Source organism: Geospiza fortis, unplaced genomic scaffold (genome assembly GCF_000277835.1).
Source record: "Geospiza fortis unplaced genomic scaffold, GeoFor_1.0 scaffold2, whole genome shotgun sequence".
In the NCBI taxonomy this organism is placed as follows: domain Eukaryota; kingdom Metazoa; phylum Chordata; class Aves; order Passeriformes; family Thraupidae; genus Geospiza; species Geospiza fortis.
Genome location: NW_005054366.1, coordinates 855348 through 871143, shown reverse-complemented (window position 1 = coordinate 871143; position 15796 = coordinate 855348). Strand labels below are relative to the sequence as shown.

Below are 15796 nucleotides of genomic sequence, written 5' to 3'. Positions count from 1 at the left end.
ATATAAAGATTGTATATTCTAAACACATCATTTGTCAACAGCTTGTAAATCAGGTTTTTCCCAAGTAGTAACATTAGCCATTAATTGTTTTAAACTTCACAAGTGAACACTCATACAGGAAATATGATACATAAACAGGAACAAAGTCTTTAGCACAGCATTCAGAACAGCCCAGCCAAAGCCTGGCCAGTCTGCTAGAAACCATCAGCAGCAGCTCTAAACACACCTGCTGGTTGAACAGTGAATGTTCTCCAGTGATGTTTGTGAAGTTTGCTACTGAGCAATGGAAACAGCATTTTTCCCCCTACTACCCTTTAGCAGTAATGCCTTCAAATCTAGCCTCCTTCCTCTCCAAATTTTTAGAGTCCAAAACCTTACTGCAACTTTTGGTTGTACGTTTTTCTCATGACTGATCCCAAACGTTCCAGTTTCTATTTGTAAATCAGGAATATTCATATGCACCCCCCTTTTTTACTAGTAGTAAATAGAGCCTAAAATGCAGCCTCTGTTTGGCCATTTTTGTATCTTGGTCAGTGCATGAGCTTGAGGAGGAAAGGTGCACCTGTCAGAAAAGCCTGAAGTGACAGTGCTGGTATCTGAGCAGGGAAAACCCAACCACTCACACTTTAGGAGCAGCTTGCTCCCCCTTCCAAAGCCCAGCTCTAGAGTGAGTTTTGTTTTACTGGCAGGGTGGGCAGGCCCTGGTACAGGTGCCCAGAGAAGCTGTGGCTGCCCCTGGATCCCAGGAATGTCCAAAGCCAGGCTGGACAGGGCTTGGAGCAGCCTGGGACAGTGGAAGGTGTCCCTGCCCATGGCAGGGGTGGGACTGGATCAGCTTTAAGGTCCCTTCCACCCCAAACTATTCTATGAGGGCTTTGGCCATATTTACTGATAAAAAAATCACATTACAACTCATGAGACATTGGAACTCCCATTTGTGGGGGCATTTTGAGTCCCAAGTGCATTACAGAAGCATGTACCCCAGAGAAGGGAACAGGAGTAGAAGAGACAGACAAACATGGAGAGAAAATGTGTAAAGTGGTATTATGTTATTAAAACATTACATTAGAAATAAACAGAACATAAACCAAAAATAGGTTTTAACCAGGTTTAACTTTTTTCTTTTTCTTTTTTTTTTCTTTTTTTTTTAATTCAAATTGACCCAAAGCAAAAAGTTACATTGCAAAGGAAGAACAAAATACATGATGGTATTGGTAACACAGCATTGCATGGAAGCTGCACTTGTGGACAGGTTTTTTCCTCCAAACCAGCCCATCCTGGTAAAGATGCCACATCTTTTCTTTTGCCTCTGGGTATTTATCTGAAGAGTTTGTCCAGATGTGTTCTCCTATGATTGCCAACTTCTGACCAGAGCCAGAAAAATGAATTTTCCACGCTATCCCAAGGAAGCCAGAGTTATTCCAAGCATGAGTGATAGTGAATTAAAAAAAAAAAAAAAAAAGAAAGAAAACAAACCCAAAACAAAACAAACCCACTCGAGCTTTTCAAACTAACAAGTCTTGTCTATAATGTAAATAGTTTAGAAATATGGTAATTAAATAATCTAAAAAACACTCTTACTCTGCTGTACATTTATAAACATAAATATTTACAAAAACTTTCTGCTTTGTTTTAAAGGATGAGGTTTGCAGTTTGTTAATGATCAGAGTCTTTTACTCATATTGATTCTTTGGTGTGTTTGCCAATTTTTTAAGGTTCATTAAAAGTGTTCAACCGTGAATTATAAGGTAATGGAACGAGGCTACATCACAAGTCTCTGTTATGCACTTCTCCTTCCACATTCTAGTCCAAATGAAAAACAAAAGTCAGTTTGTTCTTCAAAGTATTTGTGCACAATATTGAAAATAATAATAATTAAAAAAAACCAAATTCCCCCTTATTGAAATTTGGGTAGGATTATCAATGAATAATCCCACTTTATCTGCACTTGAGCACATGGATAACCAGAGATAGTCACAGGACTATCAGTAGGTTCAGACCCACGTGTGCTGTGGTGCTTTGCAAGAATAAACGTGAGAAACCAGCTACAAGAGATGGCTTAGCATTGCAAAAAAGGGTGAGGGCTTCCCTCCACCCTGGGGAGAGGAGAGGATGAAAATTAATTTAAAAGAAAGGCTTTTTACTGGCCTGAAACATATGTGTGTTCCCTTTTAGATGTCAGCTACTTAAAAGAAATAACCAAAAAACAAACCTCAAACAATAAATAATGGAATTACACATTTCTTCATTAAATAGCATTCTTGTTACCAACAAAGTCTTTCATCATTTTCTTCAGTCACAGCAACAGACAGAACAAATAATTTGCCTTAATATAGATTGCAACTAAAATATACTCTAGATTACCTTAGAAAATATTACTGTAAAAATTCATTGGGGAAGGACATTGGTTTAGACCAACTGACAACTGTAGTGAACAATACTAAGTCTGTTCTGTTTGTTTTTTTTTTTTTTAAGAAAACAGTTTTAAGCTCCTGATTTCATGTCAGAAAACGGAAGATTTGAGTTAAAACCTGCCAGTTTGCCCTGTCTCAGCACTGGAGAGCTCAAAGATTGGAATGGCTCATCTTCCCTCCACAGGGGCCAAGAGATTTGAGCCACGCGCTCCAGCTCACAGCTTGTCCCTACTCCACAGATACAACCAGGAGGAAGCAACACAAGCTCTATGACCCAGTGCAGGGTGTTAGGCTGGACTTGCTCACTCACACAGCCGAGATGTGAACTCCTGGTCACTGCTCCAGCAGCTGGGCTTGAACCAGTACAAGCTGGAGATAAAAAGGTTCAACAGCCCATTGCCAACCCCGTGAGCCATGAATCTCCAAAATCCCTCATTGTCTGCAAACCTGATGCAATGCCAGCCACAATAGGGACAGCTAATCCTCCTTGCTTGCCATGGTTCCACGCATCCATTAGCAGTGATAAGGTTCACTCTCAGGGAGCTGCAGTCCAGGGTTATCAAATATTAAAAGGAACTAGCAGAGTTAAATAATACGAGTTTACCTGCCTTACCTTGCTTTTCCTATTTTTAACACTAAGTATTTTGAAAGTGACAGTGTGAAACTAAAAGCCATCATCATTCCTTTCATCTCCCACTTCGGTTGGTGCAATTGCTACAAAAGCACTCCTACTATCAGAGGGGCTCTTCTGGAGCCAGGCAGATGCCAAAATAAAAGTAGAGAACACTGGCAAGAACCTTATGCTGAGTCTGTAATGCCTTGAAAATAAAGAGGGAAACAACTGCACATTTTGGCCCAATCTTTTGATCAAGAAATTAATTTTTTTCCTACGATCAGAAACAAAACTCTGCAACAGATGTTTTAATACCTGGTTTGAAAGACACATTCAGTAGCCAGATTTCAGCACTCCTCTCAGTTTCTGCTTTCAGATTAATTGAAAAATTTGAACTCTCAATGTCAGTGGGGCTTGTCTTCTTAGTTAATAACTTATGTGCACTTCCCGCTCTCTAACCTGAAACAAACTGAATTTCAGAGCAGTCAAAACAACCCCCACCCCCCACACTGCTTTTAAAACCAAAGGGTTTGGCCAATTTACCTTTTTTGGTTTTGGACACAATTTGGTTGAGAACCCGTAGATAAAATCTCAACTGAAAGTGAAATAAAGCAGGTTATACATTCATGAAATTCAGGGAGTATTAATGAACAGGAGCTGCTGCATCATTTCTGTAATGCCATACCAACCCTACAGTGAGGCAGCAGCTCCTGCTCTCACAAATAATGCACTGAGCCTAAATGAGGAATAGTGGGGGAATCACACATCAAGGGAAAATACATCAGAGAGATTATTGCACAGGAGGCACTGCATGAGCAACAGAATACATTGGCTTCAAAAAAATCTAAATTTGTTTCCTCTTAAGTTAATGTAAAAAATACAGAGGCTATGCCTCTTGTAGTGTACTGTCACTGGTAAAAACAGACTTATAAACAGCCCATTCAACAGGGAATGTTGGGAAAGAGGGCCTGAATTCTCTGGGCATCCCAACTACAGTAATTAGGAAAAGAAAAATGCCAAAAAACCAAAAATAAAGCCAATGTATAGACCCACCGACCCTCAAACTGAACAGGGTAACTGCATTTTTTCCTCAATTTCCGAATTATATCCATACAGTACCCAAGGACATGACCATTATCCCCTCTTCCCTCTGTCCTGCAAAAACAAACACCTGGCAGAGACAGAGGTCCTAACAAACAGGGTTCTGGAGGTCTATCTGTATCCTTTTGCAGGACTGGTGCCTTGATTTCCAGACTTTTATGTTCTTGCATCATTGCTCAGCATGCCAACTCAAACCAAGCACTTCCCTCGAGGGGCTGCCTTCCATCTCCACGGCAAGTCTGCACACATAATGTGAAAACAAACAGAAAACCAACAGCAATTTTTAAAATGCAATATTGTATAGAAAGCTTGGACCTTGTAAACTTGGACCAAGAAACCAAAAATTAAGACCTTCTAGCGTGTGGTATAAAAAACCCAAGGAAGTGTATACCTGCCTTCTGACTTCACAGAAAAATCAGAATTAATTTGCATAGGATATACTTTGTGCAAGGCAACAAGCCTCTTCAGTATCTGGAATAGAACTAAACTTGCTCACAGTTCTTCTCTTCATGGATATCAGATATCATCAAATTTGTGTTTTAAGTAGTCTTTCATGACCTTGGCAATGGGTAGTTCATCAAGCAGTTTGAGGTTTTGAAGGCCTATACACTGACGGATTTTAATTCGGCATAGATCTTGCAAGTTCCTGGGCTGTCCTGAAAAGACAAAAGGAACACATAAAAATAAAATGATCACATTTTAAATGTATTTTAAGATATCATTTACTCTGCAAAATGACAGGGGTTTGCTGTTTCCTAAGAGGGAGAGGGAAGGGGAAAATTACAAGAGAATCACAGGTTAATGCCTTTTTAATGAACTCAATGAAATCAAGGGATGAATCCTAAAAACATTTTTATATGCACGTAATTTTACTGATGTCAGTGTAAAGTGATTTCACCCATGTGAGGATTCCCACCAGGTGGCAACATATGCTTATGCATTACAGAACAGCAGAACTCCTCCATTTAACTTTTTGTGGATATTTTTTCTATCCTTGGGGGGAAAACCCCTCAGTCTTGCTTTTCTTTCAAACAATGAGACAGAAACTTCTAAGTTCATCTGCAACAGGACTACGAAGTTTCCCCAGAGAGTGAGGATTTATAAAAGTTATTCCAGGATAGCTGTGGCAGAGTTAAAGACTGGGGTTTTCTTTGCCTTCTAATGAAAAGATAAAGCCTTCAGGCTTTGGATGCAGCCAAACCCTCATCTAACAGAAAGGGATGAAAATGTGAATTAACCACTGTCCACAGATGAAAAGCTTCACTGATGTCACACTGTCCTAGGCTGTCCTTTCTCCCAGATTTGCCCTAAACCAGGACAAATACAAACTTCAGCATTCCTGTCCAGGATTTTCCAAAATTATCAATTCTCCTTCAAGCTCATTCTTACCAGGAAACTACTCAAAATCAAACACCTTGAGAAAAGTTGAGGTTTGGTCCCTCTATCCAAAATAATCTCAAAAAATTTAATCAAGTCTTGTATCTGAATGCACCCAGCAATGGATCCCAAGGAAGAAAGAAAGAGAAAAAGAGCAGAACAACAGACATTGAGAAATCCTGCCCCAATAAACCCTTCTAGCTTTCAGCACTGGTGCCTTTGGGCCTTCCTAGCCCAGAGATTGCACACAGATCTATGTCTTTAATAGCTGTGAATAGCTTGCCCTTTGTAAATCTGTCTAGTGTTTTTTGAACCCATTCATACTTCCAGTATCCAAAACATCCTGTGGCAACAAATTTCACAATATAATTAGGCGTTGGCTGGAAAACTGCAAAGTAATTTTATTTATTTTAGATCTGCTTCCTGATGGCTTTGTTGCATGCCTGCCATTCTTTGAGTTACAAGGAAAATAATGAATAATTGTTCCCATGCCAGTCATGGTTTTACATACCTTTATATAAACCTCCATCCTCCACTCATGCTTGGTACCTCTTCCCAAAGCTGAAAACTGCAGCTAACAACCCCCACCATGGGAACCACTCCAAACCTCTGAACAAAGTGCCTGCCTTTGTGCTTTTTCCTCATTCTGCTACAGCTTCTTTGGAGTTATTCCAGTAACACATCAAAGCTGTGCTAATCAATATTTTGATCATCAACTTAACTGTGTAAGCTTCTTTTTCTTAATTTTTTTTTTCTTCCAAGCCAAGACTTGGTTATGGGACCCGATAAATGTAAAATTCAAAATACTCAGCACCCTGAACAATGTAGGTGCTTCTGTTGGTCTCTATAGAAATGGGCTGACAGACAGGTAGGGATTTTTAGACACTGGGATTTATCTTAAGCACTAAAATTATCCAGGGCAAGCCAGCAGAAGTAATGCATGAAAATAGGCTCAGTCTGCTTTTAAAGAAATTAGGTTTGGAATTAAAAAAACATGAAAATTTTGAGTTTCCTTTATGTAAGTTGAAAATACTTTTATTATACTTATCACCACCTAAACGTCAATTTATCTTTAGATAAATCCTTCATCCATTACTTAAAACACAGACCAATGGTTACTTTATCCACCAGTGGTTTCTTCTTGGCAAATTTTTTTCCACCTGAAGGAAAGAATTTAGGCAACTCAGACAACAGCAGAATGCTCAAACTTCAGGGAAAGGAAAGTTATTTTGGTAAGAAACAAAGCAATGTTAATGGTGATAAAGAAATAGTTCTGATGCTTTAAAACAGGGTTCAGAAAGCAAAAGTTCACTGCAAACAGCAGCATTAGAAATTATAAAGGACTAGAGGACTTTGCATATTTTCTGTAGCAGAGTACACAATAAATCAGCTATGAGACACTGATTTCTGGTTTCAGAAATAAATGCCTTTTAATTAACATCCTACGTGGTTTTTGAGAACATAAAAGAACAGACAACTTAAAATACCCAGAAGAAATTGGTCATCAGTTAATTCAAAAAGACCTGATTATCAAATGTATGACATTTTCCCCTGATAAGCCTAAAAAATATTTCCTGGGAATGTGTTAACAATGGACATTTCCAGTGTTAAGCACCAGTTGCTACATCTAGTGGCTGCTGGTGTCTTAGGTCACGCCTTGCAAATTCCAGGGTTATTAATGCATTTGTGATTTATTAGAAACGGTGTCTGGAACACTTACTCATTCTTGGTTGCATCTGAATGAAAAAGAAAAAAAAATAAAGGATTACGGACCGATGTCAGTGAACCTTAGTTTGGCAAATGAAAAATGTTATTAGTAACTTGGCAAAGTAAGACAAGTTAAATGATGAATAAAGTTCTCTTTAAAAACGATTAGGAAGTTGCAACTTTGGTTATATCCTGCAGCACAAGTTTGGGAAGTTATTTAGGCAAATAAGCTGGAAAGGAAGAGAATTAAAAGAGAAAGAAACAAAAACTCCACAAACATGAAAGGTAGGATTGGCCTAATTACCACTATCATGCAAAACAGGCACATAAAACTACTGATCACCTTAAAAACACCCAGCACATCCCTGAAGGGCCACCTTGCTGCTGTTATTCTGGATTTGCTCATGTGTTCACAAATCATTACATGCTGCAGTCAATTTATTTTGTAAGCTTTAAAGCAGTAATCAAATAAATTAGAAGTATTAATTACAGGAAAAAGAAGCACAGTTCATCTTTGGCCTTCCAGAGCTTGTGCTCTGTGCTGGAAGGGAAAGCAGAAATCCCCAAACCTGACAGAAAAGCTTCTTCCAAACAGAAGAAATGTTTGGCATGACTTTAAAGAATCAAGAGGAATTGCTTTTTGATTTTTTCTAATCTAGATGTAGCAGACTTCAGTATGTATAAAATTTAAGCATTTTCCTAAATCAGTTCTTCAGCTGCTAACAAAGTTTCTGAGCTTTCTTCCACTTAATTCTTTTACTTGAATAATGAAATGAGCCTTTTAAATTATTATTAAAAGATCAGCCTTTGCTGGTAAAGCAAAGGAAAAAACCCCATGTTTTAACAGCAAGAAATTATTACATTTAATCTAAATTTCCACTCAAAACTCCATTCCTTTTCTTTTTGCAGTTTCCAGATTTTTCTGGTATGATATCTGAGAGTTTGCTGTTGTATCCCACAGGCAGACAAAACTTCCATTTAGGATTTGCTACGTGGCCAAAGAACTGTGTCACTGTAAAAACTGCTCTGCATTTATACCTGTGCCTTCCCTCTGCAGACAGAGAAATAAAACACTAACTCACCCAACAAGTCTATACTTAAGGACTATTAAGGCATATTTGTGATGCCTCTGACAATACTCCTTTTAATCCAGTGCTGTAAAGCTGGAAAAGAGGAATCCCTACCCATTTCCTCCACCGCAGATAGAGAGTAAAAAAATCCATGTAAAAATACAATGCAACAATCATGAATTGACCTTTCTGTTACCCAAGAGAAAACTTGGGAATAAGTGAAATTAATACATTGTAGGCTGCAAAAAGATCCCCTCTGATGTATTGTTCTAACTACTAAAAGAAAAATACTTTTAAAGCAAACAATCAGTGCCATTGGTTTCAAGTGGATAGGCTGATTCTGAAGAAATTAAAAAATGAAAAATAACATCAGTGACATACTTCAGAAGCCGCCCACAGTTTTCTCTACAATATTAATGCATCTCTCTAAAAAACCTTGGAGTGGTATTTCTCAAACTGAGCCTCTGCCCCTCCTGGGAATTCTGAAAGGCTGAAAACAGTAGCAAGAAACCATTTGGTAATTTCTTTTTAGCTACAAAGGGAACTTAAAAATAAAAATCTTCTGAAACATTTTACAAAATACGTTGAAACCAGGCTGATGTATGCTGGCAACAGCTCAGCTCCTCCAGAATATCAGGAAAAGTATTTATTTCTGCAGCAAGCCCTTAAACCCATCCCTTATTTCACAGCAGTGAGGGAATGCAGCTACTGCCAGCAATTAAACTGAGTTCTGAATTTGTTGGCTTTTTTGAGGGGGGGGGGGAAATGAAAAAGCTAATTGAAGTTATCAACTGGAAACTCACACCCAGCAGCCACGAAACACACTGGGGAGGATGCACAAAAATGGGATCACAGGGAAAGGCTGGGATCACCTAGGGAGTGACTAGGTGAGGCTGAACCAGGGGGAACTCGGCTGCTCACTGCAGTAGGTGAAAAGTTTATGAAATGCACTGCTTGTAATCTGCAAAAAACAACTGCAGAAGAACTGGAAATTATTGGAATAATTGCCAGCATTCAAAACATCAGAAAAAGCTAATATCAAAAATCTATAGGTCTAAAATATTCATATCAGACAGGCAGGGATTAGTGTAGAATTACAGAATGTGCATTGAGAGCGTGAACAAATTCCCCCAGCTCGACAGGACATGGAAAGCTTTTTAACTGGATATCATACAAGCTATTTTAAAAGTTCTAATTTAATTTTGTGTTCAGTATGTCTCTGCTAGAATGTCTGAGCCTGACATATGTTTTCATTGGTCTCTGAAAAATAATTCCCCACAATGAGTTTTAGATGTCTATTAAATTTCAGTCTATCTGGCACAGAAAGTCTGTACTATTTTGGACTGAAAATCTCTATATGAGAAAGCAGAATATCAGTAAGGCTCAATGTTATACTTAACAGGTGTATTTGGCAATGAAATTAAGATTTGAATATGCTTGCAAAGGTATTTAAAAAAAAAAGTGTGACATCTCTGTAAATTCAGTCCCACTGAAATTGCTATGGAAATGCAGCTAAGAATTTCAACACCATAATGTTTATCTATTTTTAGGAGACAGTAAGTAAAGTGCTCTGAACATCAAGACAGGCTTAAGATGCATTGTGATGCTATTTTAAAATTATTTTTGCAGAGTAGAGCATAGGTGTACAAATGGGAATAGAGCATGGCTGTACTTGAAGTGCATAGAAGAATATAAAGATTCTTTAATTTTTTTTATGTAGGCCTCTTAAAAAATTCCTTCAAAGTAAACAACTTATATGCCTACACAATATGATTCAACTACTTAATACAGTCAACTGTAGAATAGAAAATTATAAAATAATCCCCTTATCCCAGTTTCCTGTGTAACTGGATGACAAAGCAGACCTCAATCAACACTGCAAGATTTCCAGCAGCACCCAAGGAAACAAGTAAAGCCTGAGATTCCAGTAAAGATCTGCTATGTTATTACAAACATGAAAATACCATTTCCTGTGCACTTATCCATGAAATAAAATATGTAGAAATCTACTTAATTCACTATGACACTCCTGTATTTATAAAAGTTAAAACTATGCAGAGAGAAACTTTTAAAAATCTTCTTCCAGTTAAAAAATAAAATTCTAGTGAAAAGTTATCTTGATTTAGCCAAGGGATAGAGACAAAGGATGCATAGGATTAAGGATTTCCTTAACAGAACTTCTGTCTCAGTTATTCTGTATATTTACAGTGCTATATAAATTTAAACACAAAATTACACTCTCTAGTCAAAGAACTGCCCTTTGAAAAATTAGAAAAGGAAAGCAGCTGAAACATTTGCAGTTAAATTCACTGGGTGACCTTCAGATGCTGTTCCAGAACTGAACTGGGTTCTTTGGTACCTGTTTCCACACCAGCCACATCACACTGCTCTGGCCAGACCATTTCCTGAGCTCTGCCTCAACACAGACCAGCAGCTCCTCACAGCCTCTCCTGCTCCTGAGCTGAACACAAATTCAATTAAAGGGGGGCTATGGAGAGGGGGAAGTTTCCAGGCTTTTGTAAATTTCCCTTATTTAAAGATCCTAATTGAAATGTCTAATATCTTGATGTTTATTTAAGCCCTTCCATATTTTTCTAACACTTGCATTTTTTTCTACCTCCCACATTCGTTTTATAAGTTTTATTATTCTCAAATTCCATTCAACTTCAAAATAAATAATTTCATCCAGGGCTGTGATTGCACACTAATTTTATAAATATATACATCACCAATAATAGTCTCTATGTATCTCTGTCTTTCTATATATCATATACATGATTCTCTACTTTAATTTGCATTAGTGCATTCCAAGCTTATCACATTAACACTCCTGAAGAGGCAGGTTCAGACCATCTGAAAATGGAAACATTTACACTGCTCCAAACCAACTCGTTATCAAATGATCTTAGGTACTATGGTGGCTGCAATAAATGTTTTTTGAAATAGGAAAGTGTAATACAGATAAGGAGAAGGAAGGTGATTAATAAAATCGTTGAGCAGTTTTCATCCTCAATTTTTTTTTCTCAGCGAGACTTTGCTTATTTTTGTATTGTAAAAAAGAGAGAGTGGAAAAAGAAAAACACACAAGTCTGAACACCAAGTCAACAGCAGACTCATGGTCAAAAACTCTGCTGTTCCTAACTTCCAGCTTTGTGCTTAAATACTGAAACACAACTATAGAATAACTTCCTCTTGGAATTATTCTAGGAGCAAAGGAATCTCTACCTGTAACCAGGAAGAATATCAGACCTTCAGGGTCAAACCCCAAAATCCAATATCTTCGTGCAGACTCTCAGGGCCAATACTGAGTATTTCTGAGAGCTTGGTTTCTTGCCTGTTATTCCCAACCGGGGACCTGGGCTAAAGGCTGCCATTATTACCGATTACAATACCTACCAAAACAAAAAGAAATTCACAAATGATGTTTTCTGAGAAACTGAAACTGTACAAATATGTTTTCCAAGTATAAAAAAATAGCTACTCACAGCTTATATGTAGACTACTAAATAGTATCCCATTTATATGCAGCATGCAACTGCTTTCACTTGAAGACACAATCGGTTTGATAACTTTGATATTTAATATCTATTAATCTTTAGCCTTAAAAATGTTGATCTACTGTAAAAATAGAAACTATTTCCAGTTTTAATATCAAATATACTCTTCAGATGCAGATATAAAACTTAGAGCTATGGATTTCTGTATAAATCACTTACTGTAAGATTCAAATAAACTGAAATTCCCGTTAAGTCCCACGAACAAGGCACTGTTGCCAACCTCAGAAGAGTTTCAGGAAGAATTCCAACAGAAGAATTGTCAAAAAATTTTGTAAATTTTTTTTCCTAGAAAATACATATTGCAGTACACTCATAAACAAGATTCTTCCCCAAAGTACTACAGCATGAGATCTCAACAATTCCCTGTACAGTCAGACTTAACTGGGAACTCCACTATCAAAATGCCAGCTTGCTCTTTATCCATCTCATCTCTTATACAGCATCTTATTAAAGTAATTATTCATGAAAAGCAGGGAAGACAGTGTTTGGATATTTACAAAAAGGGCAGCAGAGTTTGTTTACAGTGGTTTGTAAACATATATTGATAATTATTTTGCTCAGAAGCAGAGAGCTGTTTTTGTCAGCACTGCTTTCCCAGTTCTCCCTCCAACAGCACAGAACTGGGACAGTTCCAACACTGCTACACTGGCCACAAATTAAAGCTACTTTTTTTTTTGTAGTAGAATTTACTTCTCACTTATCATTAAACCCTTAAGATATGGAATTTGCAAGCTGAAAGTAACAGTACCTATTTCCTTTGGTCTTTAGACACTGAGGAAACGGGAGCAGTCTAAGCTTTCATGCTTACTGATACATCCTAAGACTGAAACACTGCAAGTCTGGATATTATATCATCTAAAATCCCTAAAATCCCTGACACTGCAACTATATAGTGAGAGGCTTCCAAAAAGGAAACCAGAAAGAAATGTGTTTGAATGAGAAGGGGCAGGCAAATTAAACCAAAATTGCTTAATTGCTTGTATATCTTATTACCAACTTCCACCTTTCCAGAAATTCTCTTTCAATTTCAGATATGAACAAAAACAACACCACAAATCATTATAGAAAAAGAAAGGAAATTCCAAATGCTTATTTGTGTCAGCTACTGACAACAGATCTCAGCTGATTCACTTCCAGCCCACACTGACTTTCAGTTTCTTTACAGAATATATAGGTTATCTAATTTTCATTAAAAATTGCCACATTCAAAAAATAAAAGGAGCTGTAGGGGACAAAAAAAAAAGGATATATGAAACACCCCATCCTCTGTAGTGCAGAGATCATTTGAGATGGATGATAATTTACCAGGCCATCTTAACATATTTGAATTGGCTAACTCTGCCAAATGCTTATCGGCAATTCCTATGTGCTTTAGGAAATACTATGATTATGAAACATTAGTACAGCATTGCATGTTGAGAGAGGAAAACTTTTAGTAGATCTAGTGCACCAAAAACTGGGAACCAAAAGTGATCCAGAAATTCAGAGCCCAATACTTTTTCTAAATATCAGAAGTCACGACAAATTAAAATCTCTTGTATTTCAAAGACATCAACAAAATCAAATGAAAGCTACACAGCACATGAAATCCCTTCAAGTTGCAGGACTGAACTGTGGCATTTTTTTGCCTGGTTTAAGGGAGGGAAGGAGGGAATGTGGAAGAACACAAAGCAGCCAAAGCTCTCTTCTGCCCTAGTTGTGGTGCAGATGAAAAAGCCATCAACTGCCGACGATTTGCATGGCAATAAAAAAGCAAAACAAAAAACACTAAAAAACCCCTAAACAAACAACGAAACCAAACTCAAAAATCTTACGTGCTAAGGCCAGAAGTAAAATGAGATTTTACAGTTCACTCTTTTAAAATGAATGCTTCCCATAGATATTTAAACAAAACTAATTTAAATGAAGTACACTTAGCATTAGCTCCTTTGACAAGTAAGAGTTTCCCAGTATCACAATCCCTTCACCTTCCCAGAAATTTTCTAGTGCATTTAAATAGCATAAAGGGGCAGAGAGGAAGCTTTTTTTTTTTCTGGGGCTAAATTCAAAGAAGGCTTTTAGAGGACATTGTGTCCTGTGATTAACTTCTCTTACATACATACTTGTCACTTCTTGTAAGAAATCCAGACAGGGTCGGCTACTTCCAGAAATACTTATTGAAACAGCCAGTGGGGTCTGTCCTTCATAGTTCCTTGTGTTAGTGTCTGCTCCGTAATTATACAACATTTGTGCACAAAGCACATCATCTCTAAGAGCAGACAAGTGCAAGGGTGTCTGTCCATCTTCCAAGCGCCCCAAGTTTGTATCGGCCCCTCTCTGGAGGAACATTCGGCAGTACGAGTGATTGCTTTTGATCACAGCGTATCGCAACAGGAAACCGTTCTGAATGTCGATGTTGGCATTGTGGTCCAGGAGGATTTTCACACAGCTTGACCTCTCCCGGATAATGGCCAGCTGGAGTGGTGTAGTACCTTTATCACTGAGCGGATCAACCTCAGCCTTGAACTCCAGGAGGAGCCTGACAAAGGAGTCCCTGCCGTAGTGAGCAGCGACGTGCAGGGGAGTCCAGCCGTCGTTGCTCTTGGCGTTAATAATGTCACTCCTGTAGTCGGATTCCAGCATCAGGCGCGCGATCCTCGCCCGGCCGTGCATGGCTGCGTAATGCAGGGCAGTGAAGCCTCCAATTAAGTCCTTAACTGTGGGATCAGCTGAAGTTAAAACAAAATTTAAAAATAATTAGAAGGTGTTACGGTAATCCGGTGCTGGAAAAAAAAAAATTAAATAAAATAAATTCAAACGGTAATTGCTAGTCTTTCCAGGCATAGTATGACAGGATTTTTTGTACTTCAAACTAATTCTTGCTTTCATGAACATGCTATTTTTAAGACAAAGTTAGAAAAAAATTTTTTTTGCAACTCGTTCTTAAATACAATTTTTTCTCATACATATGTTTCCATTTGACAAATACTTTTCCACATCTTCCTAGCACTCTTAGGAATTAATTATTAATTACTCAAATCTTTCTGTCCATCCAGTTTTCCCCCAGCTCTACAATATTGCATTTCTTTCTCAATGTTCAACTTTTTATTTTCCCTTGTGTTGCTTCTTGGTCTTAAAAAGAAGCATGTGTAGAAACATCTGCTGTCCCAAATTGCGGATGTTTTGTGGTCTGGCAGCACTGTATTGTTTTTAGGGTGTAATGCTGTATTAGGTAAAATGTTTCTCTGTGGTCTGCAGGATTTCCAAAGCATGTAGGATATATGTTATTTTAGATTATCTTGATAAAGTCTCTTTTTATAGATGATGAAACTGTTTAGAACCTGTTCTGAATTTATAGTTTCAGAAGAATCCAAGAATGTAAAAACCCACTTCTGAAAGGAGTCAGATAAACTGTTAGTGCAGAGTACAGGTAATTACAGATTTATTTCCCCTTCACACAGTACAAACACTCAGACTCATTTAGTAATTTAAAAATTAAAATAATCCAATCAATTTACCCAATTTCCTCAGGACACCCAAACTTGTTATACAAGTGACTAATTAATTACCCAAGGCAAGGTGCCCTTTCTCAGCTAGAGAATAAGCCAGGCTGTGAGGTTTCTCCTTCCACCATCCATGGGTGCTGCTGTTGGACACTAAAAGGTACAAACTACAGTGTGGAAGTCTGAACACTTTCCCAACCTCAGTTAGATACCATCTGCACCAGAAGACCTGCTCTAAGTTCAAAGCACAATATTAATTGCAGGCTACCCTAGACTGAACACACCTGAACACACAAAGGTGCAAACAAAAAACAGGAATAAGCTTCCCAACCCACTGTGATCATATCCAGATAACACCAAGACAGACATTATACCAAAATGAAAAGACTGGAAGGAAGGAGTAGAGAATACAGCTGCAAAGATGATCCAGCAACTTTAAGTATATTTCTAAATGGAAAGAGAAGATGGAGAGGAA

The 15796-nt window shown here is 37.8% G+C and overlaps 1 protein-coding gene across 1 annotated transcript in view; it reads right to left on the bottom strand.

The window, feature by feature from the left end:
• Window positions 1–1030: 1030 nt before the first annotated feature.
• Window positions 1031–15796, bottom strand: part of ASB7 (ankyrin repeat and SOCS box containing 7) — a 29622-nt gene continuing 14856 nt past the window's right edge. The window contains exons 4-5 of the mRNA XM_005424227.2: window positions 13942–14547; window positions 1031–4784 (exon numbers count right to left, since the gene is read on the bottom strand). Of these exons, the coding sequence (XP_005424284.1) occupies window positions 4645–4784; window positions 13942–14547 (746 nt within the window). The 3' untranslated portion in view covers window positions 1031–4644. The remainder of the gene's footprint in view (window positions 4785–13941; window positions 14548–15796) is intronic.